Raw genomic sequence first — 27,438 nt, 5'->3', positions numbered from 1 at the left:
TTTTTCTTTTCAAAATGTTATTTGTATTTGTGTTATGAAATTTGTGACAAATGATAATAAAATTAAGTATGTATGTATTTTGTTAGTTAGTTTTGTGTTACTTGGTTACTATTTTGGCTTAAAATTCAGGTCTATATTAACTATATATTTTTTTTTGTTTTCCTCTTCGTTTTTTTTTAATATCCTATAATATGTACATTGAATTCAAATCTTAAGGATAAATATGCAATGTGTTTTTTTTGTTTGTATTTGTGTAATAAATAATTTAAAATTATCTAATCTCGTTACTCTCTCTTTTTGCTAGCACGTTCATTGTTAACGGCAAGCATTTCACCTCCGTCGAGCCTCATTGCTATGAAGTGAAATTATAACTTCTCATCGCCCGGCCCGGCGTTACCAATTCCACCTTAATATTGGCTGTGGCCGTTACTTTAGTGGTATTGGTGTCTGAATGATGCGTTTCGACCGTAACTTCCGGTTGTACAACAATACTTTGCAGTTCGGGTGGAAAGTTATTCATGTTCTTGTTGTCATTGCTATTGTCACGATTTAAATTCGTTGGATGATGGGGTGGTGGTTGGTTATTTAAGTTGCCCTGCGAGGAGGGTCCCGCATTCATGTGATATTGATGGTATTGTGGTGGTGGTGGGGGATGTGTGGCATACATGGGATTGTAGTGAGGATGATGATGATGGTGATGGGGATGATGTATTTGTGCGGATGTTGGTGGCGGTGGTGGTGGTTGTTGCTGCTGCTGCATATTAGGTGGTGGATGAACATGATAATTCATGTTATTGGCATAATTAATATTATTGCCATAATGTCCGCCTCCTACTCCATTATTCACACCATTTTTCCATTCATTATTCATTTGTATCGAAGAGTTGGAAGATTTCCAGGATGGTGGCTCTTCAGTTATTGTTGTCAACGAGGGATCATTGATATTTACATCCTTATGATGATAGTGTGGTTTCTGGCAATTACGTGACGATGAACGTGATGAGCCATGCACGATAACGGTTTTATTTGCACGTTTATTGCTGCGTGACATTTGTGGTGAGGGAGTTGATATGCGATCTGGATGTTCGAGAGGCACTAGCTCGGCCTCGGGTCCCATAATACTCAGTATAATGGGAAATACCACTAGACTGTTAAAGGCTCCCACACACAGCACTACCAACAGCAGCCAAAAGAAATGCCTAATGACAAATTCAAAGGGTGAGGTAGACAACATAAAAACTGCCAAGGTAGAGGTTAAAATGCCATGAGTTAAGGGGCCCAAAGAAACCTGCATGGACAGCAAAACTCGGCGTTCTCGATTACCCACAGATGTCATGAAACCCTGTAAAATAAAAGAAGAGAAAATTAGATTTTGGTAATAGATTTATGGAATTTTAGTGAATTAAGCTTTGAACTAAACTCATTATTTATGTAAATCCAAAATATCTTAAAACTTACCAGTGAAATATGCACCGTAAAACACACAATCATGCCCACACTGAGTATAAGAATTACAGCGGGCAATGCCGACAATTTAATGCCCAACAAAGTCATGGCGCCAAAAACTTGCGACAACGAAGCCAAAACACTGAATACCACCAAAACTGCTGCCCAAACAGACAGCAGTAAAATGGAAACCAAAATGAAAGCGGCCACCATACAACAGCATAAAATCAAAGACAAAGAAGATCTCAGAGTCATATATTGTTCCCAAAATATAAAAGGAATGCCTGGAATTAAAACAAAGAAACAAAAGTTAATTATTAAGCTACTTCAAAACAAACAAAAAGCTAATAATTACCTGAAGGATAGTTGGGTAGACCTCTGTTTTCAAAACGCACACTTAAATCTCTAATATGGCTTATTAATGACTTAATTTCCGAGGTGTCTGTCAAGCCATGCAGATAGAAAGGCAGCTGAGCATAAACCAAAGGCAACGATTTGGGTATTTTCAAATCGTATTCGGTGGGTACATGATAATACTGTCTAGGTTCGGGATGTAATTTACCCTAAAAAGAAATTTAAATTTAGTTTTGGTTTCTTGTTAAATAAATAAGATTCAATTACCTGAGAAGCTCCATAAGCAAACACATCATTTGTGGCCCAGGCCGATAGATAATTGTAGAAAGCTTTCGGATTGATAATGCCCTCATTGTCCACCAAACGATGTTGTGTTGTCAGCTTCTTATCAATTGGATTGTCCACATAACCGGTTTGCACCAGCAGCTTATACGCCAATATAGCATCACTAGAGGCATTCGCATGCCAACCCTCTTGATTTATGCGACCATCTTTGTACTCACGATCGAATATTCTTTGCAGATTCCTTAGCCAATCACGGAACAAAGACAACCAAAAGTCCGGCAAGCCACCATTGTCATTTTTAATCACATGCGGCACGCGCACAAAAGCCTCATGGTATTCGTGCAGCAAACGTTGATTGTTGGGATACTCAAAATTACCCTGAGTCACGGCATACATGCTGTAGAAGCCAAACATGGATGTTTGGGCATTTAGAAACTTGTATTCGTTGGTTTCTTTGGGCACCAAATCAATCAAATCCAAACCATCTTGTAGTTTTGTGGAACAATACAAGCTGAATATAACAGTGCCCACAAATGACATGACCACTAGGAACTTAACCCAGCTCTTCATCAAGAAGGGTGTGTAATATTTGACAGCAAATTTGGAGAAGGTAAAGGCGGGCAAACGTTTTTCACTATTACAGGATAATAAAGCTTCTTCTTGGGGCAGTACTGGATTTACATTTGCTGATGTTCTGGAATTATTACAGGTTTTAGGTAATACTGAGGAGGAGCTTCTGGAACGATTGCTATTTCTCTGGGCATTATTGTTCATTTGAGGCAGCTGGTTAACCGGTTTTTCTTTCCATATGGGAAAGCAACAACAAAATATATCAGCTCTGCCCGCTGTTCTTCTTCTCAAATCCAAAGAAATCATGGCGGGAAACACTAGAAGAGCTGCAGCCAAATTAAAACACATTACGATGGCGGCTTGTAGACAAAACACCTTTAAGGCTGGCACTGGTATAAAGACAGCGGCAAAAAATGCACCCGTTGTAGTGCAGGCACTAAACAAAATGCTGGGACCAACTTTTTTCAATATAAATTTCGTCTGCTCCTTGCGATTGCTTTCCGCATAGGCGGCCGTCAGCATAAAGATGTGATCTACACCCAAACCTAAAGCCAAAAAGGGAACAACTTGGGTACTGGCCGCATTGAAAACAATGCCCAAAATGGCACACAAACCCAGGCCAGCGGCCGTGGAAAAACCAATTAACAATACACCGGCCACACCAACACTCGACTGGCCCTTGACCGGATCACGCCATCTAATCAAAGTACAAAAGGCATATACCACCGTGGCTATAACACCAATCACTATACTCAAGGGCTTGGGATTGGAGAATTTCTCCAAAATATCATCCAAAGTGGCCGAGGAGAACACATACACATCATAGTTCTTGGCTATGCGAGAATTTTTCATGATATTCTCTACTTCCTTGGAGAAATTTCTTTGCCAAGCATTCAACACTTCGGCTGCCTTCTCGGGACTCCAGCCAATATGATGTACCTTATAGTTTTCCGTCCACAAATCATACATTTCCTTTTCGGTCATCAGCTGGACAACGGTTTGTAAACCTTTGGCTTTGCGCAAATGGCTAGTGCGATTACGTTGTACACCACCCACTATAAGCTCCTCGGGCCAATGCATATATTTGGCTGCAAAACCATAACAGCCACCGGTTAATATGGCACCCACATCTAAGGGCTGTTCACTGTTCTTATTGGGCGCCGTTTCGGGACATTGAGGATCTTTGGGATTTAAACAGGGCTTCTCGGTGTAGCCCGATGTTATGGCGGCTCTTTTCATATACTGCTCCACAGTATCAAAGTCAAAAGAGATTTTTTGATCGCTCATTTGTTTTTTCATGGTTTGCATAAGACTAGAGGGATTTAGTGTACTCCAGGTGATGCGTTTATCCATGCCACTAAAAAGAAACAATAAAAAGAAATAACAGAAATTAGTATCTGATAGAATAGTGTTCAAGTTAAAAACTTACGGTATTTGCACTGGAAATTCCGGACCCAATAGCTGGCTACCCTCCCAAAAACAATCCAACGGCGTAATTATCGAACAGGGTATTAAATGTTTAAATATTTGCTCTATAAAGTAAGGACCCTCAAAACTGGGCGTTGTAGGGGAATTACACATATCTCTAAGACTCCAGTCGGTGTCGAACATGTGAATCTTAACCGCACTCGCCTTTTTCAACACCTCCAAGTGTGAGAGTAAAGCTTGCGGGTGTAATACTGAGGCATTTGGATCGTGGGCCGTTTGTATTAGCAACTGATGCGTTGAACTTTCAGCCTCTCCTATGGTTTTTTGTGTATACGCCAGCTCCGATTCGAGGCGACCGCCTTCTTGTATCCACAGCTGATGGACTTTGGAGTGGATTTGGGCGGATTTGAGGCCAACACAAAATGTACTTAATACTAGAATGGCTATAAATAAAACTTTGCCGGCATGTTTTTGTACTGTACTACCTAAGCATTCGAGGTGGGATTGAAATACTGAGCGCAGATATATAGCGGTGCGATTGCCACGGGCTTTGCCCTAAAATTAAACAAAAGAGGGATAAATTTAAATAAAAATATAATAAATAAGATAAATAATCATAGATATATATAATACATTTGACAGGGCGAATTCACCTTGTCTTTGTTATTTTCTGCTGTTACTTTCACACTTAACGGTTTTACTGTAAAATCAAATAACGTTGAGCAACACTGTTTTTACACTGTTACAAAAAATGTATTAGATGTTTTTCGAATATAAAGTGAATTCTTAATTTGCCGCTATATTTTTTCATTTGCTTAATGAACAATTTCCTGCAGAGGTTCTTTATAACATTTTTGTTTTACTTTACACACTTAAACTTAATTTTATTAAGGTTTTATGGCTTATAAAATAAATATTTGTTGGTAACTTTGTAATAAAATTAAGACATGACTAATTCCAAACCCACATAAGGTAAATTACCTAAAATACTTAGAATTTATCTATAAAATACTAACAGAAGAAGAAAGAAAAAAAGAAAAACTATTTCCGCCTACCATTAAAAAAATCATAGCACTTTAAAATGCTTAAATGCATATTTATGGCGGCCTTAAAATGTTGTTCATAAATTAAGACATAAAGCAGATAACAACATCATTCAAAATTTCTTCAGAATTCTTAAGAAAAACCTTTTTAAAAATGGATATTTATTTCCTTTCTCTCTATCTCTCTTTCTAATGTTTTAGTCATTAGTTAAACATTTTTAAATTATTTTTTGCACGAAAGCCTAAACAAAAAAGAAAAGAAACGTGTCTGTCTAGTGCTTAAAGTCGCCGTAACTTGTCAATACCTAAAATGTCATGCTGTTTTAAGTGTGTGTTTTATGTGAAATCTTAATTTTTTTCCTTGTAACTTCCCGAAAATTCAATACGCACACATAAAACAAACAAAAACTCCTTAAGCCATTGGGTTAGGTCTGGAATTTGTTGTTTCTTTTTTTTTTTTTGTATTTGCGTTAAACAATTTCAAGTAGAATATATTAAGACATCATGTGTAAAACAGCTAAAAAGCAATTTTAAAGGCCTGTTAACACTTTTATGGCTCAGCAACAGGCGTTCCTTTTAAAGTATACAATACTATATGTAGTTATTGTTGTTGTTGTGTTTGCGCTGCTGTTTGTTACGTTTCAATTTCAATGGAATTTTATCTGTATCTTTGATGACAACTTTGGATAAATGACATACAATCGTTTTTGTCTGTTACTTTTCAATGTACATATTGATATATTGCTAATGTTAGTTCTTGTTGTTGTTGTTATATATACTAGTTGTTATTTTAATCCTCCTAACGATCTCCTGTTGTTCTAGCTAAATATTTTCAAAAATAAGTTTTTGTGTGTCTTTACACACAATTCTCTCGAGTAAAACATGTCATTCAAACATGATTTATTACTCTATGGTGTTAAATTTCTACTCTACATGGAAAAAAAAATGATAGAAGACTATCTTTACAAAATTCCCTAGAAAATTTCTAATGATTTACAATTATTCTTAAAAATTTCGGCTCTTAAATAAAGCAACAATAAATAATGCCAAGTGTAAGACAATTAACCATTAACCAACACTTAAATTAAGGATTTTTTTGTTTTAACGCTTAGCAACACTGTTAAGTGACTTTGCTAGAAAATAACGGTAACACTTGTCTTAGCTAAATTGTTACGTTTAACAACACTTGCAAATGTCATTGCAAAGCCTAAATTACAACAAAATAATACAAGTGATGAAAAACCACGTGAATTTTTCTGTATTAAAGTTTAATTTAAACACATATAACTTATTTCGTTGTTAAATAAACCACAAAACTAGTTTTTGAGTTTCTTGGTTAATTTATTTCTTTCTTTTTACTGCCATTAATCATTTTAAAACATTATTTTTTTTTGTATTTCTTGTTGTGTTAAAGTTTAATCAAACATAAGCATTTTAAACGAAAGTTTTTTTTTGTGTGATTTCTATGAAAAATGTGTTTTCATTAAAAATTTACAACTTAATTTAGTGAAACAACCAAAACTAACATTATAATTATGTTTAATACTTTATTATACCAACATTTTAGAGCAATAATTTATAACAACAAAAAGTAGTAAAAATAAAAAAAAAATTGAGTGTAAATAAAATGCTGGTGGTCTTTAGAAAAATGGCTGAACATAAAAAAACTAAAACTATAAAATACATTTAAATTTAACATAAACTTTTAATTTATCAATATATAATCATATAAATAACAATGTTTAACATTTGAAAAACAATTCTAAAGACCACCCATTTGTTTCGGCATAAATTTCTGAACAAAGAAATTAAAAATAAAACAGAAATTTATAAAAGAAAAGTGATTATTCGGATATGTTTTTTATTCTAAAATAACACCATTTAATTATTGATAAAATCAACATTTATATGTCGTTTTGGATTATTTTAGTCGGCTAAGATTTGAACCAACCAAGGTTGGTTACCAATTCGAAACGGAAAAATGGAGCGGTAACGCTAATTTGGATTATTTCGATAATGGTATTTTGGCTTAATTCGGTAACAGTAATTTCAGTCTGACTTAAATGATTAATAATTATTACAAAAGTTAAAAATAAGTCGACATAGGTGGTATTATATTCCGTAGATTTCAATATAATTGAAATTAAAAATTTGTGTTTTCACAATTTAGAATTAAATATAGAAAAGCGGTAATGGTATTTACTATTATATCGGTAACGATAATTGAAGTTATTACGGTATCGGCAGCTAGTGGTAAGAGTGGTAGAGCTGAAAGTGTATTTTAGGGGAAACGTTTGCCAACCTTATTCGCCTAAGGCCTATAAATAAAATTAAATTTTGGGTCGTTTTTGAAATTTTCTCAAAAAAAATTGTTCTACATATAACGGTTTATAACGACCAGCAGTCCTTTCAAAACTAAAATTTTTTACTCAAAATAAAAACAAATTTTTGTGTGTTACACATATTAGTATTCTATATTTACATATGTATATACATAAAACTATATTTCTCTTTACTTCATTAATCATTTCAGTTTAGTTATGTAAATATATATTTTGAAAACAAACTAAAAAATCATGTGTACATATTTGAAAAACATTAACATTAGCTGTCAATTTAATTGAACTAGAACAACCAAATAAACATTTTTATATTTCAAAGTTTCTCAAAATCCCCTAAAAATAGAAACTCACAAGAAAAAACACCATAAATTCATTTACCAACCAACAATATCCCTTGATTGACATTTGTTAATTTCATTTAATCAATAATTAAAGAAAACAACAAGAAAAATATTGGAGATATACAGTTTTCCATGTAGAATGAAATAAAAAGAAAAAAAAAAAAACTCAAACTACTGCTACAGAAAAATACATAAACATTTCAAAGATCTTTGACAACGATAGGCCACAATCATTAAATTTAAAAACTAAAAACTATAAAAGAAAAGGGGAGACTGAAAACAATCTTACACAACAACAAATCTATATACAAAAAAAAAATGGGCACACAAACAAGTCCTCTATTTGAAAAAGCATGGGGCCAAAACAGTTAGATATTCCCATGCACGCTAGCCTAGGACCACCCAGTTAATGATTGTGTCAAATTTCCATTTGGTTAATAAATGAAATCCATAATAAAAACATTAAATAAAACCTCCCAAAAATGTTGTGTTCTGTAAAAAATAAAACACTGAACTATAATCATGTGAATAAATATTTTATTTTGTTTAATGAATTATTGAGTTGAGTGTTTGAAAAATTATTTGATAGCAGTATGGGGGAAATTAATAAAAAAAATATATAAAGAACATAATGAGCTTTATTGTAGGTTAAAATTCGATATTTTAGATTTTGTAATAACGGTTTTTAAAATATTTTGTTAACATCAAAATTTTATTACGAATATAAACCTGCTATTCATGGATACTTAAACGAAAATAAAATTGTTTCCAAATATTACTTGCCATTATGTACCTATTATATGTTTGTAACTTATTGTTTTCTTTCAGAATTTATCATACAAAAATCATGTAGTTACTGTAATTAAGCATGAATTTGCATTTCTAGCATTTTTGTTAAGTTTAAAATGCCAACATTTGTTTTTAATGAACAATTTTCAACAATTTGGCAGCACTGTTTATTTGTTTGGTTTTTCTCATTGACATACTCATGCAGGAGTAAAAGAGAGAGAGCGAGTTATATTATACCGTTAATTAATGAAAATATCACAAAACCCAAACACATACACAAACAAACAATACAAAATGCAGTGATGAAAATCCAGTGACAATAAAAAAACCTAATAAAGATGTTTATAAAAACAACAAAAACGTATAGAAACTGAAAAAAAATTGTGTGACCTCCCAAGTTGTAGAGTTTCACAGCAAATTTTAGTTCTTGAATTTTGTGATACACAAAACTAAATAAAAGCAACAGCTGCTACTTTTTCAACACAAAAAAAAAACACACACAGATTATTCTCAACTCTCAATCAACTGTATACAAAAACTGTTATATGTATTTTAAAGGGAGCATAATTTTTGAGGGTCAACATGTGCTGCTCTGCAGCTAATGTTGTTGTTATTGTTGGTTGTATGAAAATAATAATGTCCTTATTATGCGAAGACAAGAAGTAACAAAATTCTCAGGAGTTTGTGATTGAAAAAGATAAAAAAAAACTAATAAAAAGAAAAAAATGGTTTACGCAAATTATAAAAAGGGTTAAATTAAAATGTTTAGTTTCTTTTTTTTAAAGTACTTTAACTATAAGTAAAGTAAGTTAATGGTTGATGTAATTTCATTTGTATGATGAGTTTCAATAAACCAGATTTTTGTTGTTGTTGTTGTCTACATTATAACGGTTTTAAAGTCTTGTGGTTTACTTTGAATTTTTGTTTTGAAAACGTGTGCCATGACGTGCGCCTTTTAAAGCATACAAATAACAACAAAAAGAAGCTTTAAAAGTTTTACATACATGAATGTTTTTTTTTTTTCAATGAAATTATTTCTTATTTTTTTTTTTTGAAAAATTTTATTTTTTAAGCCAGTTTTTTTTCTGTTTGTTATTCTTCTTATTAAGATGTTATAGTAGCCAGCAACAACAACATCATCTCAACCTACAACAACGACCCGCATTTTAGTATTTTTTTTTATGGCTTAAACAACATTAATGTAGCCAGCAAAACCCAACAACACAGCGGCCAACAAACACAGAAAAAAAAACTCATTGATGTCGACCACCTTTATGAGGCAACAACGTAACATCTTTTTGTTGCTTTTCAAATGGAGAGATGATCAAGTGAAGTGGCTTTTACGGGTCACGCCTGATTTATACATGAATCACTTGAAAGAGCATAATATTTTAAAAGCCTTTAGGATGTCTGTAAGTTTGTAAGATGTTTTAACTGAGTTTTGAGCTAGCTTGAGCTTGATTCAATTTGTTTGATCGTGACTGATCATGATCGTGCTTTTTAAAAATCATTTACTCACTTGCTCATCTCTTTTCAAAAGGCTGCTGTTTGCCTCAGATGCCTACAGTGTTAAGGCAAGACATCAAAGTTAACCATATGGCATTTTGTAACGGCCTTAAGTATTAATAAATTCAAATCTTTTTTAAAAAAAAAAAAAAAATAAGAAAATTTTCATAATTTTCTTAAAATCTACAAGATATATTGGCCCATAATCATAGTCAAACACTAAAGTCGGTTCTTTTTAAAAACAACTTTAAATTAAAAACGCGCTTTATATTATTTCCCAACTATAGTCAAAATTAAAGTATGTTTTAAATTGAACCGACTTTAACTGGGTGTCACATCAAATGTAGAAAATGTTTTCATACAATATACAACGAAATATAGACAAGTGGCACCGCTGAACAGCTGACATAGAAAATTTAAAAAAAAAAAACAAAAAAAGGTAAAAACAATAAAAGTAACCGGGACAACTAAAGAAAAAAAGTTTTTTTGTGGTGGAAAAATGGAAAAGATAAGATTAATACCATATATTGAATATTTTGGTACTAATTTTATTGATAACTGTTCAATAATTGCAAAATCTATCCCAAATTCTTGTAACTTAATTTTTTATACTTTTTACCGAACTTTTTTACATGGCGAAGAACAGCTGATGCTGTTGTTAAATGAGTTAATAACAGCTTCAGCTTGTTTTATATTTACAGTCTTAAAGTCGACTGTAAATATAAAACAAGCTCAAAAATATACTTTAACTTGTCTATGGTAGACCTAAAGTCCACTCTTAAGTAAAGACGACTTTATTTCTATTAAAATATACTTTATTTCTGACTATGATTATGGACCATTGTTTTTTATTAATTGTAGATCGTATGTCTTTATCTAGTTCAATTTTAGCCTCAATCGTGGGTCTTTAATTAGTTAAATTTTAGCTTCAATCCTAGGTCTGTAAGTAGTTCAATTTAAGCTTCATTCATAGGTCTTTAATTTTAGCTTCAATTATAGGCCTTTAAGTAGTTAAATTTTAGCTTCAATCATAGGTCTTTATGAAGTTAAATTTTAGCTTCAATCCTAGGTCTTTAAGTAGTTAAATTTTAGCTTCAATCATAAGACTTCAAGTAGTTCAATTTTAGCTTTAATCTTATGTCTTTAAGTAGTTCAATTTTAGCTTCAATCCTAGGTCTCTAAGTAGTTCAATTTTAGCTCCAATCCTAGGTCTTTAGTAGTTCAATTTTAGCTTTAATCTTAGGTCTTTAAGTAGTTCAATTTTAGCTTCAATCATAGGTCTTTAAGTAGTTAAATTTTAGCTTGAATCCTAGGTCTTTAGTAGTTCAATTTTAGCTTCAATCCTAGGTCTTTAAGTATACCAATTTTAGCTTCAATCCTAGGTCTTTAAGTAGTTCAATTTTAGCTTGAATCCTAGGTCTTTAAGTAGTTCAATTTTAGCTTGAATTCTATGTCTTTAAGTAGTTTATCTAGTTTGTGACCGTTAATTTCATGTGAAAACAAGTTACAATTTATAAAAAATATTTGAGCATTAACAATTTCCCTGAATTAACGGCGCTGGAAATCCAACCCCCAACGACGGCCTCTTCAAAGTACAACTTTGAGTACTACTTCCAAATTTCTTTAAAGTATGATGATCATGCTATTGTTGTTTATACTTTTTTTTTTTTGGTACAATTTATTTTCATTATTATAAAACTCAATTCAATAGCAGTAACCAAGTCTTAAGGTCTGTCCCTACAGCTGTCGGTCTGTCCGTCCGTCCGTAACATACGTTTATCATCTTTGAATTTTTATATTTTTTTTTATGTCGAGCAGAGAGTATAAATGTCTTACTTAAAAATTTGTGTAGAAATAAAATCAGGTAAGGCCTGATTGTACACTACTCTACTATTATGAACAGGTAGGTAGGCAGGCAACCAGTGTGATCTTATAGTAAACATTTGGTACGTTTTGGCTGGATGGTTGGTTGGTTGGCTGGCTGACTGAATGCTTTTGGCTTTTGTATATTTTCATGAATTTCACAGAATGTGTGATTATTACTTTTGTATAGTTTTTTTTTTTTGCTTTTCTTTCCGGTATACATAAATGATTTGTTGTTTTTGTATAATATATAGTATACAAGTTCTTGAAAAAGATTTTTCGTAATTTTGTGTTATTTTCGGTCAAATATCTAAAATAAAAAAACGCTGAGTGTGGTCGCTTTGTGTGTTTTTTTTTATTATTTCTTTTAAATTTAATGTCTTCATAATTTGGAAGAAGAAAAAAAAACTCATATATAAAAATGATTACTTTATTATTAAAGCCGGTATTTTGTTATTATTATTATTATGTATTTATTTAGGTTTGTTTGAAGTTGATTATTGCGAAAATGTTTCTAATTTGTTTGTTTTAATCTCAAAGACACAATCTCCTGGAAACCGGAAATTCTTGTAGGCGTGTTTTTCTCATGTGCATAAGTATTTTGTGTTACTTTATGAAATTCTCGGAAGTTGGGTTAAAAAAGGTTTGTTACTGTTTTTCTTTAAAGTATGCGGGCCTTTAAAATAATGTTAAACATTGATAACTACATTTATTTAAATTTTACAATGGGGATTAAATTATAAATAAGAGAAAACGTTCGTGTAGATGTTCATGTGTGTTTTTGTATGGTGATCATACATACTATAAGGGTGTGTATATTCCATGTTTGAATACGCTTTCTTTTGATCTTTTGCTAGGAATTTGAAATAAGAAATAACACCACTCCTCCCTAAAACAAAAACGCATACATGCATACTGAACGGAAATTTGTCATTAACTTAATCATACATATATGAATGTTAGAAACCCTACCCAGTTAAATATATGTACATTCAAAGTTTTATAAAATAATACTAAATTACAAAAAAAAAAAAAATTATTTAAAAAAAACTTTCATTGTTTTCTTATGATTTTGTTAAAATATAGAGGCTCCAGTCTTCATTTTTGGTGTCAGATGGTTTAAATTTGTAGGTCTTATTTTTGTTATAGCTTTAAAATCATAATAAAACGGAATATTCCAACTTTGTTTAAATAATTTTAATTATTTTCATGGTTTTTTAATGTTTCTTAATACACAATTAAAATATTTGATTAAATAGTCTGCCTAATTAATAATATAAGGTCCCCGCCTTAATTTTGCAGGAAAAGGCTTGAGATTCCCGTTATTAGTTACAATATTCATGTGGCAACATTTAAAACGTCTAGCTGGGTTGGAAAAATCTAATAGTACTGATTTTTCCAACCCTGCTAGACGCCATTTTTATTTTATTTGTTTTGAGTGTTGCCACATGAATATTGTTGCTAAATGCGGGATTTTCAAGGAATTTCACAAAAACTGAGCTATTCATTATTAAAATTGGAAAACTATTTAAAAAAAATAGAACAAATGATTTGAAAAAATAACTTAAATCAAAATAAATCGTTAATTTACACCTTAAATAAAGAAATTATAAAATAAATTTTAAAATTTTACAAAAAAAAAAACGAAATTAAATTAAAATTAAAACAAATTTTGAAAATATTAAACAAATTTGAAAATTTTAAGATATTTCTCACTTAATTTAAACTTCTGGAAATTTAAAAAAAATCCCTATTACTGAAGAAATTATAAAATGTTTAATTAAAAATATAGCAATTGATTTGAAAATAAAAGTAAGGAGGAAATTAGAATTTTTTTTTTTAAATTTTAAGTTAAGTTATTTGAATATTATCTAGATTACCCTATTAATCATTTTTATACACCCACAACCTATCCCGACATTCCTGGGTATGTGATTTTTTATAACCTCAATTCATTCAAATAGATCTAAGAGATTTCTTAAAGCCTTTTCCGCAACAAAATACAAACTGTAGAAATTAAAAAATAAAAGTCATTTTATAGGTAAAAAAAACAGAAACAACCACAACAAAAAAAATCAACTGAAATCCCAGCAAGGCGCAACAATGTAAACAACTTTATTATTGAAGCTTTAGCTACTGTTTTGTGTTGTATGTACTTTGGTCATGTCTATCACAACTCACGTACTACTTGTAGTTTGACCGCAAAAAAAATAAAAAAATTAAACAAAAAACTGTTTACTTGTTGTTGTTATTGTTTGCTGCTGCTGTTTTACGAATGAATATACAATTTTTTTGTTGCTGTTATATGTACCTACCTCCTCATCCATTAACCATATCCATGGCAGACATACAAACATATACTTAGCTACTCGCATTGAATCAATGGAACCTTAAACAAAATGTGCCACAGAGTAACAAGCACATTGGTGAGTGTGTCTCTGGCTGCACGTCCGTCTGTCTTGGCTTTAATATAAACAAAAATCTGTAAATAACAACAAACTTTTTTGCATTAGTTTGCTGAAAAACACACAAAAATGCATGTATTCAATCTTTACAATACAAACGTCATTTTGACAGCAAGTCGGGAGGGAAAAAAATATAAGTGGACAGTAAAACAGATACACCAAGATTTTATTTAGCAACAAGATTGCTGGTTGGTGTCTTTATGCACTAGTAGTATGTCAAGAGAGAGGAACAAAAAAAAAATTATACAGATCGCGCTTTTTCTTGGGGTTGTATTGATTTCTTATCTGCCTGGAACACTTGTATTAAGCCGCAGGAGAGTGGTGAAGCTGCTGCTGCACAGTTTAAAAGGGTGGACAGGAAATGGTGTGGTATTTTGTTTTATAATAAATAAAATATTTAAATGATTACAAGTAGATGCCTTTAAATCTTACTATAATGTCTAATTTATTATGGAAATTCTTATAAGTCTTTTAAATTCCTATTAATTTGTGGTTTTTAAGCTTGGATTAAAATGTATTCAAGTTTAATTCCCCATAGTTAAAGAGTTTATGTGCTAAAACAGGTTTTGTTTGAGAAATTTATGTGTACAAATCCTCTTAAATTCCTGTTAATTTCAACAAATTTAGCAATTGTTTACTGTTTATTTAAGGTTAATTTCCAATTTTGTACAGAGTTTCACTTTTAGCACATATTTAGCTTGAGAAATATTTGGCAATCCTGCGTTAATGTTATCTTTGTTGTCATGGGTATTGCCAGACATAATTATTTTACATATAGGTATTGCCAGCATATTTATTATGTTTATTTTACACCTCTTTTTGGCCACACACTTTTCCTATTCATACCGTTGAGAGAAAATTGAAGAAATAAGCGAAATACCCCAACGTTAGCAGCGAATATTTTTATGTTCAAATAATGTTTATGAACGAAGCTCCATTTTTGTATATGTGTGTTTTATTTTGAATGATTTTTGTGTGTGTTGTTTTTGCTGTTATTGCTTTACTCAAGACTCCATGGGTGGTCACTGTCGCCACTATACCGGCTGCCACACAAACATTATTTTATGCAGTCATACTATACTTATACAAAAAAACACACACAACACAGCTAAATTAAGCGAGCAGCAAGTCAGCAAACAACCAGCCAGGCGGCAGCCAGCAAGCAAGCAATCTTTACTGGGCATGAATTGTATACTCTGACGTTATTATTGTAAACAGTTTTATGTTTTTTTTTTTTTGTTTTTGCTTCGTTTTTAGCACAGAAACAAGCAAAATGTAGCATTAAAAATACTAATGTAGTATGTATGTATAGAAAAATTTCAACTGCCAAAAGTAATTTTCAGCATCTCGAACATACTACATACATGTGTTTTTAAAAAAAAAACGTAATTTTAAATTAAATGTATTGGTTTTTTGTAGTTTTTTTCTTAAGATTATTACAAAATACTATCTGTTATAGACAGGGATATTTTTCGTTGTTGTTGTTGCTTTCCATTCACTGTTTTTGTTTTCTTCTTCTTCTGCCATTTAACCGCTATGCATATTGAGTGATGGGTTTCATTTTAACATATTTACATGTTCTTCTTCTTCTTTATATAAATGTTTATATTTACATGCATTCATACATACAAACACCCATGTTTATTTACATTTTCTTATTGAGTGCGCGTGTACATGTGTACGTATAAGTAATGTCACATGGCCATACGTCTAGCTGTGCTGTGCTTCTTCTGTCTCAAGATTGTTATTACGATGGCAATGTCAACAATTGTCGGTTTTTTTTTAGCAAAAGTGTTTTATTTACATAGATATTTAGTTAAATGTTTAATAATGTGCTTCCGGTCGGCTTAAAAAGGTTTTTATTTGAGTAATGGCCAGTGAATAAAAAGATTAAAAAGGGAGGGGTGGAAAACTGATTTAAAATTAAAAAATATTACATCAATTATCAAAAAAAATTATAAACATTTTTTTTTCAAGATTTTATTAAAACCTGGGCAACGATTAAATAACATTCTTCCGGTCGGCTTTAAATGGGTTAATGATAACAGGGGAGTGTAATAAAAAGAACGTAGTGAGGGAGTGGAAAAAATTTTTAAAATTGCATTGAAAAACATTTGACATAAAATATTAATGCCAAATAAGCATTTTTGAATGCAATCAGTAAATGTAGCAAAAGATTTACCATTATTCATCATTGTCATTCAAATGATACAAAAAAATCGGTCGAAAAACAAATTCTTTTTTTCCATTTTTAATTGCTAATTTTACAACAACAAATCATAAAATCTCTAAACTAGTTTTACAAAATTTAAAAAAACGCCTATTTAAAAACGCTTATTTCATAAAATGTTATATTTTAGCAAAAATAATTGTCAAGTATGACAGGGGGTTAATAAAGCTAATTTTACAATAAAACGCTGATTTTATAAAATATTATCAAAAGCGTTTATTTTAAAAAACGCTTATTTTATAAAAAACAAAAAAAAATTTATATAGTAAGCATTAATCTGTAGAATTTGTTGTAAATTCAGCTAGTTTTACATTAAAACGCTGATTTGACAAAATATAAAAAACGCCTATTTAAAAAATCGCTTATTTATTAATTTTTCTATCTTAAAAAAATAATTACTATTATTTAATCTTATATTTAAAAAAAAATACTGATTCTACCTTAATAATGTTAATTTTACAAAAATCTTAAAAAACGCCTATATAAAAAATCGCTTCTTTAATAAAATTTCCTATTTTAACAAAAAAATTTAACAGTTCTTCATTCCTAAAACTAATTTTACAACAAAACGCAAATTTTACAAAAAAATCAACAAAAACGCCTATTTAAAAAAATCGCTTATTTTATAAAATTTTCAATTTTAACAAAAAAAATTAACAATTCAACATTACTTATAATAATTTTACAACAAAAAGCAGATTTTACAAAATCCCCAAAAAACGCCTATTTAATAAAAAAACGCTTATTTTATAAATTTTTTATTTTAACAAAAAAAAATCGCGATTTCTACATTAATATGTAAATTTGTTTTGTAAAATTAGCTAATTTTACAATGAATCGTAAAAAACGCCTATTTGAAAAAATCGCTTATTTCATAAAATTTTCTATTTAAAAAAAAAAAAATTAGCAAGAATCCTTCATTAGTAAAGCTAATTTTACGCTGATTTAAAACGCTGATTTGAGAAAATATCAACAAAAATGCCTATTTAAAAAAATCGCTTATTTCATAAAATTTCCTATTTTAACAAAAATTTGTCGTTATTTTCTTTTCCGCTAAAATAATATGGAGGTCTCTCTGATTAAATGTCTGTTAAATTTTATTACTTTCAACATAAAACTGTAATAAATACATGTATGGATGTCTAGGCATTACCACATAGTGATAACACCAACCAACTATTTTTCTTCTTCATCTCCTGCCTCATTTTTATCATCCACATTTACAATTTTTTACAACACACAAAATGATCATTGTTTCTGAGTGTTTGTATTTATATGAAAGCAAGCAAGCTCCAAGGTTTAAAAGGTTTGTTATTGTTGTTTTTTTCTAGAAGAAACCCAACAAAAAAAAGAGAAAAAACAAAACCTTAATAATGATGTTAAGCTTTAGGGTTGGCGCGGTTACCAACATCCAGTGGATGTCTGTTTTTTAGTTTCAAAATAAATTTGAACATCATCATGATCTTTTTAATGGCAGTTATTGTTGTAGTAGTTAAGATGCTTTGAATGGGCTATAATATATACCAGCCATCAACAAACATACCTACCTACCTCTATATAAAGTATTGTTGGTATGTTATTGTAGTGTATCTCTTCTCTGTGGCCGACTGTCTGTCTATCTGTCTCACTGACTGTGTGTGTTCGTTTAGCGTTTTAATGTCTTCATTATTTTGGATTTACGTTTATGTGTTTTTTTTTCATTTCATCTTTCCTTTCTCTCGTTGTTGTTGTTGTTGTTGCTTTGTGTGTTCTTTTCACGTAAAATACATGTAACAGAAACAGAGAAAAAAAAAATACGAACAACAACAACAACTAAAACGAAAATAAGAGCCACGATCATCAACATCAGGCAATTGAGTTGTATGTAGTACGAGTCATAGTAGTTGTGGCAGTAAAGTAGTTTTTTTTTTTGTTTTATTTAGGTGGAGGCGATCACTTTTACACCCAAAAATTAATAGTTTTTGAAAAATGTTTAATATTTAAATAATATTCAATATAAAAAATGTTATTTTTGTAATTTCTTTTAAACAATTTAAGTATTTTAATAAATCTTCAAATACTCAAAAAACGCCAATTTAAAAAATCGCTAAATTCCCAACAAATATCGCCAAATTCCTAATAAAAAACACAAATTTACCAAAAAAAAATTAAAATTGTTTAAAAAAACGCTAAATAAATTTTGTTAGAATTAAAAAAATCGCTAAATTCAGAAAAAAAAATCGTCAATTTCATAATAAAAAACATAATTTTACAATAAAAAAAATTGCCAATAAATTTCCCATATCTTTTTAAAAAAAAATCTTTTATTTTAAAAATCGCTAATATTTAAAAAAAAAAATCAGTAAAACCGCCAATTTAAAAAATCGCTTGTTTCATAAAAATTGCTATTTAAGCTAAAGAAACTGTCAATTTTACATTAAATTCACCCAAAAAAAATGTTTATTTCTCAAAATTTCCTATTTTAAAAAGAAAATCACCAATTCTAAATTACTAATGCTAATTTTAGAAAAAATCGTTAATTTCACTAAAACACCAACAATAAAGGTCCATTTAAAAAATCGCTTATTTTATAAAAAATTCAATTTCAACAAAAAATATCGCTAATTCTTTATTACTAATGCTAGTTTTACAACAAAACCCTGCTTTCACAAAAACACCAAAAACGCCTATTTAAAAAAACGCTTATTTCCGACAAATTTATATTTTAACCAATTCCATATTAATAATGCTAATTTTCCAAAAAAAAAAAAAATGATTTCTCAAAAACACAAAAAAACGTCTATATACAAAAATCGCTTATTTTATAAAAGATTCCATTTTAATAAAAAAATATCGGTAATTCTAATCAAATTTTATCATTTTACTAAAAAGCAAACAAAAACTACTATTTTAAAAAATCGCTTATTTTATAAAAGTTAATATTTTAACAAAAATATCGCCAAATCTACATTACTAATACAACATTTTATAACAAAACGCTGAAAAAACAAAAAAAGGCCTATTTAAAAAAATATCTATTTTAATCAATTCTATATTAATAAAGCTAATTTTACAAAAAAAAAACGCTGGTTTCACAAAACCACAAAAAAATGGATATTTAAAAAAATCGCTTATTTTATAAAATATTACATTTAAATAAAAACTACCGCTAATTCGAAACTTTACAAAAAATCAATAAAAACGCCTATTTAAAAAATCGCTTATTTCATAAAATTTTTTATTTTGACATTAAAAAAATCACCAATTCTATATTAATAAAGCTAATTTTGTAAAAAAAACCGAGCTTTCACAAAAATACCAAAAACGCTTTAAATACGCGTTTTTGGTATTTTTAAATTGCTTATTTTATAAAAGATTCCATTTTAACAAGAACTATTGCTAATCGTACATTACTAATGCGAATTTTACAACAAAACGCTGATTTTACAAAAATCCACTAAAAACGCTAATTTAACAAACCACCAATTCTATAATATTAATGCTAAATTTGCAAAAAAAACACTGATTTCACAAAAACACCAAAAAACGCCTATTTAAAAAAATCACTTATTTTATAAAAGATTCCATTTTAACAAAAACTATTGCTAATTCTACATTACTAATGCGAATTTTACAACAAAACGCTGATTTTACAAAAATCCAATAAAAACGCTAATTTAAAAAAAATTCGTTTTTAACCAACAAACCACCAATTCTATAATATTAATGCTAAATTTGCAAAAAAACACTGATTTCACAAAAACACCAAAAAACGCCTATTTAAAAAATCGCTTAAAAGATTAATTTTTAACAAAAATATCGCCAAATCGGCTTTGCTAATGCAAAATTTTACAATAAAACGCTGATATTACAAAAATCCAATAAAAACGCTAATTTAAAAAAATCGCTAATTTCCCAAAATTTTACTTTTTAATAAAAAAATCATCAATTCTATATTAATAATGTTAATTTAAGAAGAAAAACACTGATTTCATAAAAAAAACACTAAAAACGCCTATTTAAAAATCGCTTATTTTGTAAAATATTGAATTTTAACGAAAAATATCGCACTTTCTTCATTACTAATGCGAGTTTTACCACAAAACTATGACCTTACAAAAAACCAATAAAAACGCCTATTTAAAAAACGATTATTTCACAGAAATTTATATTTAAAAAAAAAAAAATCACCAATCCTATATTAATAACGCTAATTTAACAAAAAAAAACTGATTTCAAAAAAACGTCTATTTAAAAAAATCGCTTATTTTATAAAAGATTCTTCATTTATTATTATTCTTAATTACTAATGCGAATTTTACAATAAAACTATGACTTTACACAAAATCAATAAAAACGCCTAAAAATTCTACATAACAAATCGCTAAATATCACAAAATATCGACAATTAATACAAAAATTGCAAATTAACAAAATGCTCCATTTAAAAAAAATCGCTTAATCGATAATTTTATAAAAATTTATCAATTGATCTTCTCGATGAAAATGTTCTTATAAAGTTTTATGACATGAAACAGAGTTATTAAAAAAAATTTAATTTTTAGACTTGAAACTTCATTATTAAAAATTGACTTCAAAAACTTAGGCTGCAGAAATTAACACTTTAGTTAAAAAATATTTTATTTCTAAAAAAAACTATTAACTATTTTTGTTGAAACATTAAACTCATGTATTCTTTCGAGTGTACAGCATTGAACTCGAATGTTCCTGAGATGTTTCTACCAGCTTTTGAGGCAAGTAACGTTTATAGTTTTTCTGTATACAGCAGCTCTTGTAGGTATTTCTTTATTTTTTTTTTATTTTGTTGTGTTTTGTTATTTTTTTGGCAGGCGATCAATTGATTGCCATTATGGATTGATCTAAAATGCACTTACTATTATTTTTTTTAGCTTTTTTTGCATTTTTTTTTTGGGGAGTGGGGTCTTTTTGCAAAAACAACAATGATTGTTGGGTTATTATACGCCTTTTTTGTTTTGTTTTGCTTTTGTTCGGTTTCAGGCATTACTTATTTATGCATATTGTTGTTGCTGTTGTTGTTATTGGGAATTTGTTGGTGGTATTTTTTTTTGCCACAAACAACAAAAAAAAAAAAACAAAACAAAGTAAAAATAAAAACAAAACAAACAGACAGCAAAAAACGGTTATAAAAAAGCTGTCAAACCGCAAACGATTTATTTTAATGACTCAATTAAACGTAAACAAAAAAAATAAATAAACGAAAAAACACAAATAACATTATTTTTAGTTTTTTTAAAGCTTTTTTCTTATATTTTTAACTATTTTAATGGGTGGTCTTTTTTCTTTCTTTGTATAGATATTAATTTAATTCATAGAAACATATTATGATATTGTTTTTAATAATACTAAAGTAAAAATATGTTAAATATAATTTTTTTGCTTTTGTGGGGATGAATAGAGGCTTTTTAAAAATGTTAAAAATTAAATATTTAAAGCACGTTTTTTGAGTAGTTCTTTTTTAAACGAAAGTTAGCAGATCAATTACAATTATTTATTATGTATTTTATGTTTTAAAAGTTTTGATTTTATGTTAAATTAGAGATAAAGGGTAAAGTAACCGTTAGAAAATGTGTTAAATAAATAGTAAAGAGTTTTGCTGTAATTATTTAAAAATTTTAAAATAATTTCAAGTTACATTTTTGAACTAAGTTAAACTTGGTTTAATCAAGCTTAGTTTAAACTAAGTTTAAAAATGTATGCAACAAATACTGTGGATAATGAAAAATAATTCAATTTAATATAAAATTCCCGAATGTTTATATTTTATTTTGAAATAATATGAAATGAGGCCATAGTTCAAAGTTATTGAATTTTGGGGATTACTATATGTATTGTAGACAAATATTCCCTGCAATCTAATGAAACAATTTTTACTAGAAATTAACCCTTTAAGTTAGTTGAGCAGAAATTGGGCCCACATTTTTAAAACGTTTAAAAAAAAAACAACAAAAAATGGTAAAAAGGTAAACATTTCAGAATTTTTGGAGATTTATGCATGAATTTATGGGCTAGAAAATTATTTCCTAGGGACTACTGAATAAGTTTCAATGAAAATTAACCCTTTGACGCCTAAAATATGCAATTTTAAATTAATTTTGGATAAATAAAGTTCATATTAAGTATTCTAGTGAATTTCTGAAAAGAAAAATATAAAAATTAAGCGTATTAAACATTTTGCATCTAAATTGGCCAAAAATTTGTTTGGGGTCATTTTGGTGCCTTGATTCTAAAGGATTAATTTTAATTTGTATTCATTTCCATGACTATTTCAAAGGCTTCAAACGGCTTTATGGGGTTAAATGCTGCATTGTTCTTATATTTCATAAAAATTCTGTAATTATTATACGATTTTGAGGAAATTTCAGAGACAAATTAGTTTTACTTGTGGATTTTTGAAATGAAAAATATAAAAATTAAGCGTATTAAACATTTTGCATCAAAATTGGGCAAACATTTTTTGGGATCATTCTAGTCCCTTGATTTAATAGGGTTAATTTTTATTTGTATTCACTGCCATGACTATTTAAAATGCTTCAAAAGGGCTCCAGAGCGGCCCAGAGGTCTAAATATATTAAAATTAACTTAGTTTAAGGACTGGGGGTCAACAGTTTTTGGTATCAAAAATTAGTCTTATTAAACAAATGTATGCTAAACAAGTAAGAGTGCTATATTCGGCTGTGCCGAATCTTATATACCCTTCACCAAATTATACTTCAAAATTTTAAATATTTTTAGGTAAACAAAATTTTTTTTCCAGTGTTTTTTTCATTTTTTGGAAAAAAAAAATTGTTCGATTATTTTAATTTTTTTTAAATTTTAAAAAAGTTTTTTTTTTAATTTTTTTTTTTTTGAAAAAAAATTCGGGTTAAAATTTTTTTTCCGATTTTGACCCATTGTAGGTCCAACGTCTTATATACGTCGTTGCAAATGTCTTTGAAATATCTATCATTAGATATCCATATTGTCTATATTAATGTCTTAGTAATCCAGATATAGGTAAAAAATAGGTCAAAAATCGAGGTTGTCTTGGTTTTTTCCTCATATCTCAGCCATTTGTGGATTCGAAAGCATGTCTGACAGAATTATTGAAGATTTGGATCCCGAAGATATCTGGGGTCTTCAGAAAACTGATTTCAACAGACAGACGGACAGACAGACATGGCTTAATCGACTCCGCTATCTATAAGGATCCAGAATATATAATGTAGAAATTACAAACGGAATGACAAACTTATATATACCCTTCTCACGAAGGTGAAGGGTATAAAAATTTAGTTTTCCCCGAAATCTCTAGAATTCAAATGTTTGCTGCAGATCAACCACATCTTATTCAAATGGTCTGAGGCTCTTAATGATCGGTTAATAGAAAATAAGATTTATATCTTGTTGGAAAGCTAATTTTATATATATTGTCATTACTATATAATTGTATATTAAAATAAATATTAAAATCATAAGTTTGGCTAAAATTAAGCTATATATTATTCAAGTGATCTGGGGCTCGGGATATTGATAATAACTTGAATATTTTTCCACCGATATTTTTATTTTTATAACTATAATTACATGATAATATCAATATTTAAATCAAATTTAAAGCAAACATTGGCTACATTTTATATAGATAATATCTTGAATATTTTTCAACCGATTTTGAAGATTTATACCTTGTTGGAAAGCTTTTTTTATATATATTGCCATTCTTATATAATTTTATACTAAAACAAATATAAAAATCATAAATTTTAGCAAAAATTATGCTACATCTTATTCAAGTGGTCGGAGGTTCTTTAAATTGAATATTTTTCAAGTGATTTTTTTATTTTCATAATTTGTTAGAAAGATATTTCAGTTTATATTAAATTTCTGTTATAATTACATGATATCAATATTTAAATCCCATTTAGTGCAAACTTTTTCACATCTTGTTGAAATTGTCTGAGGCTCTTAATGGTCTGGGAAATTTTTAATAAATATAATGTTTTTCAATCGATTTTTTGATTTAATTACTTTAATTAAAATTTAATACTTAAATCCCAAATTTTAGCAATAAAAATCCCAAATTTTAGCAAAGATTCTTCTATATATTTTTCCAGTAATCTGAGGCTCTTAATGATCGGGGATATACATATATTATAACTTTAATATTTTTTAATCCATTTGCAACATATATATATTGTTATAGAGATATTTGTGTATATTTTAAGTTTCATCAACTTACCTTATCGATTTGATCGAGTGCTACATGGGCGTCCACCCATGAGGTGCGTATATATAAATCGGAAAATAATTTTTCATCGACCACATCTCCATGTGTATCGGGTACTCGGGGTAAACTATCCATTGTGGGTACAACCATGATTTTTTGTTGTTTGTTTAAATTAATGTGTTTTAACAAATTCAGCAAATTGGAAAATTTGCTTTAAATAGTTTCTTAAAAACGCCACATTAGCCACTTTAATAGAACAGTGCTGCCAAGTTTGTGTAAAGCATACATAAACATTTGTTGTTGTTGTTTTGTTAAATGTAATAAAATGAATTTATTTTATTTCTACTCAATTTTGTGTTAATTTTATTTCCATTTATAGGCTTTATAAAACACTTTATTCCTTGTTATTCTTTTTCGATATTATTATTTATCCTTTTATTTTCTGTTGTTTTTGTCACGTTTTCGTTTTTATTTTTGTTTTATTTTTTTTTCTTCTTGTTACTTATTTTTGTATTTTTGTATATACTAGTAGTAAAACAAATTTCTCGTGTTATTTATTATTTGCTCTTCTCTTCTTAGTAATTTTGTTTTGAAGTATTTATTTTGTATTCATTTATTTTTTTCTTCTTAATTTAAGAGTATTCCATTACATTATTGGCGTTTGGCTTCTTTATAATTCTTAAATTTTCCAAAAATTCTTCACTTATTTTGTTTTGCCACAAATTGTTTTGTAAACTTTTTATATATATTTTTTTTAATAAATTACATATTTCTTTAGCCACTTTATTTAAACTTTTGTATAATATTCCTTGTTGTGTTTAAATTCTTTAAGCTATTCTATATATTTGTTTCTTTTTGTATATAAAAAACTTTTTGTTGTTGTTTCTTTAAAGTAGAAAAAAAAAAGAAATATATTTTCAAATTTTATTTTAACCGCTAAAACGTGTTACTCGACCGAAGATCGTTTTCAATCTGATGCAGTTGTCTTTTCAACATTTGGTTAGAGATATTACGATTTTAGTCTGGAAACAACTTCATTAGCGTGCTTCACACACTCGCTTACGAAATATATCTATCAGATATAAATGCATTATGTTTTGTTTATTTTCCACTCTCTCTCTCTGTATCTCTCTGTATCTCTCTGTGTTTACTCTCACTAACTGTTAGTCGGAGTTTTTTTCATATGCGGCCATTTTGATTTGCCATCATTCTTTTCTATATAACTGTAATGTTATCTATTACGCTCTGTTTATGCTGTGTGTTTTTCCTCTCTGTCTCTGTTTCTCTTTATAGCTGTTTTATGTTTTTAAGAGTTTGATTTAATGTTTAATGTTAAATTTTTATGCTGGTCTTTTAAGTTTATATATAGGATGGTATAAATTAAGTCATTACTGAGAAAATGATGTTTATAACATTATCACTATTATGTTAATTTTGAGCAAGAATCAGAGGCGTTGTATATGTTAAGGGAACTTTAAAAAATTTAAGAAAATGTGAATTGTAGTGGGCGTTTGGAAAATATTTAAATTATTAAAAAAACTTCAGAGATGTAGCTATAATTTAGGTTTAAAATATTTGTGTTATCATGAAATTATAAGTAAATACAAGACCTGAAAAGTTATTTAAAATCTATTTTTGTTTGTAAATGTGAAATTATAGCTTACACTAAAATCGCCATGTATATGTGATGTCAAAAAATAAATTATTTTATAAAAAAAAATTTAAAATTTACAAAAACCGAAAAATATTAATTTTAATTTTATAAAAAATTTTTTATTAAAAAACAAGTAAGAAAGTATAGTCTTTCAAGCCCCACCATATGATACCCTACATCGAGTATATGATTATAAACTGTTTTCTTTTAAAATTTATATGGGAGCTCACTAATTATGGACCGATCGCCATAAAATAGATGTCATGTGTTCTCTAATTTGTATTGGTACATGGGAGCTATGACTAATTATGGACCGATCGTTATAACATTTGATGACATGACATGAATTTTATTTGAATATCTACATTTTTAAGAGATTTATGTTCATTAATGAAATTTTTGATTGTGGTCCTTAAATGGAAGCTATGGAAAATTGTGGACAGATCGGTATTAAGTTCAAGTAGAAATTTTAAATATCTTTACAACAAATTCTACAATTTTACATAAATAAAAAATCACCATTAAAAAAATTAAAAATTGCTAATCACTGATTTTACGAAAAGTTATAAATTTTTAAAAAAAAAAATCACGGATTTTTAAAAAATAAAAAATCTCGAAAAATTTCAATATACAGTGGTGGTCAAAACATATGCAACCAGCAACAGAATTTTACAAAAGTGGTTTAAACTAGTTTAAGATGTAAACAAAAATATTCATTTGCTTATAATATTTTTTAATTAATGCTTTAAAAATAAGAATATGAAATTTAATTCAGAATTTTTTGCATTGAAAAGAAAAAAAATTTAAAAAACTACGTATGGGTTGATATTTCATTGGTCAAAACATATGCAACTAATTGCTTTTAAAACATTTCTGTCTATAAAACTTAATATTT

At 28.6% G+C, this 27,438-nt stretch overlaps 1 protein-coding gene across 1 annotated transcript; it reads right to left on the bottom strand.

Moving 5' to 3' along the window:
- Positions 1-26,004, bottom strand: ptc (protein patched). Its single transcript, XM_065514239.1, has 6 exons — positions 24,902-26,004; positions 4,085-4,638; positions 2,068-4,012; positions 1,802-2,009; positions 1,459-1,730; positions 1-1,342 (listed from the first exon to the last, which is right to left on the bottom strand). The coding sequence occupies exons 1-6, from the start codon at positions 25,037-25,039 to the stop codon at positions 353-355; spliced, it is 4,107 nt and encodes a 1,368-aa protein (XP_065370311.1). The 5' UTR covers positions 25,040-26,004; the 3' UTR covers positions 1-352.
- Positions 26,005-27,438: the final 1,434 nt, after the last annotated feature.

The sequence above is a fragment of the Calliphora vicina genome, chromosome 5, assembly GCF_958450345.1.
Source record: "Calliphora vicina chromosome 5, idCalVici1.1, whole genome shotgun sequence".
Lineage (NCBI taxonomy): Eukaryota > Metazoa > Arthropoda > Insecta > Diptera > Calliphoridae > Calliphora > Calliphora vicina.
Note: the sequence above shows the minus strand (reverse complement) of the source record. Positions and strands in the feature narration are given on the sequence as shown.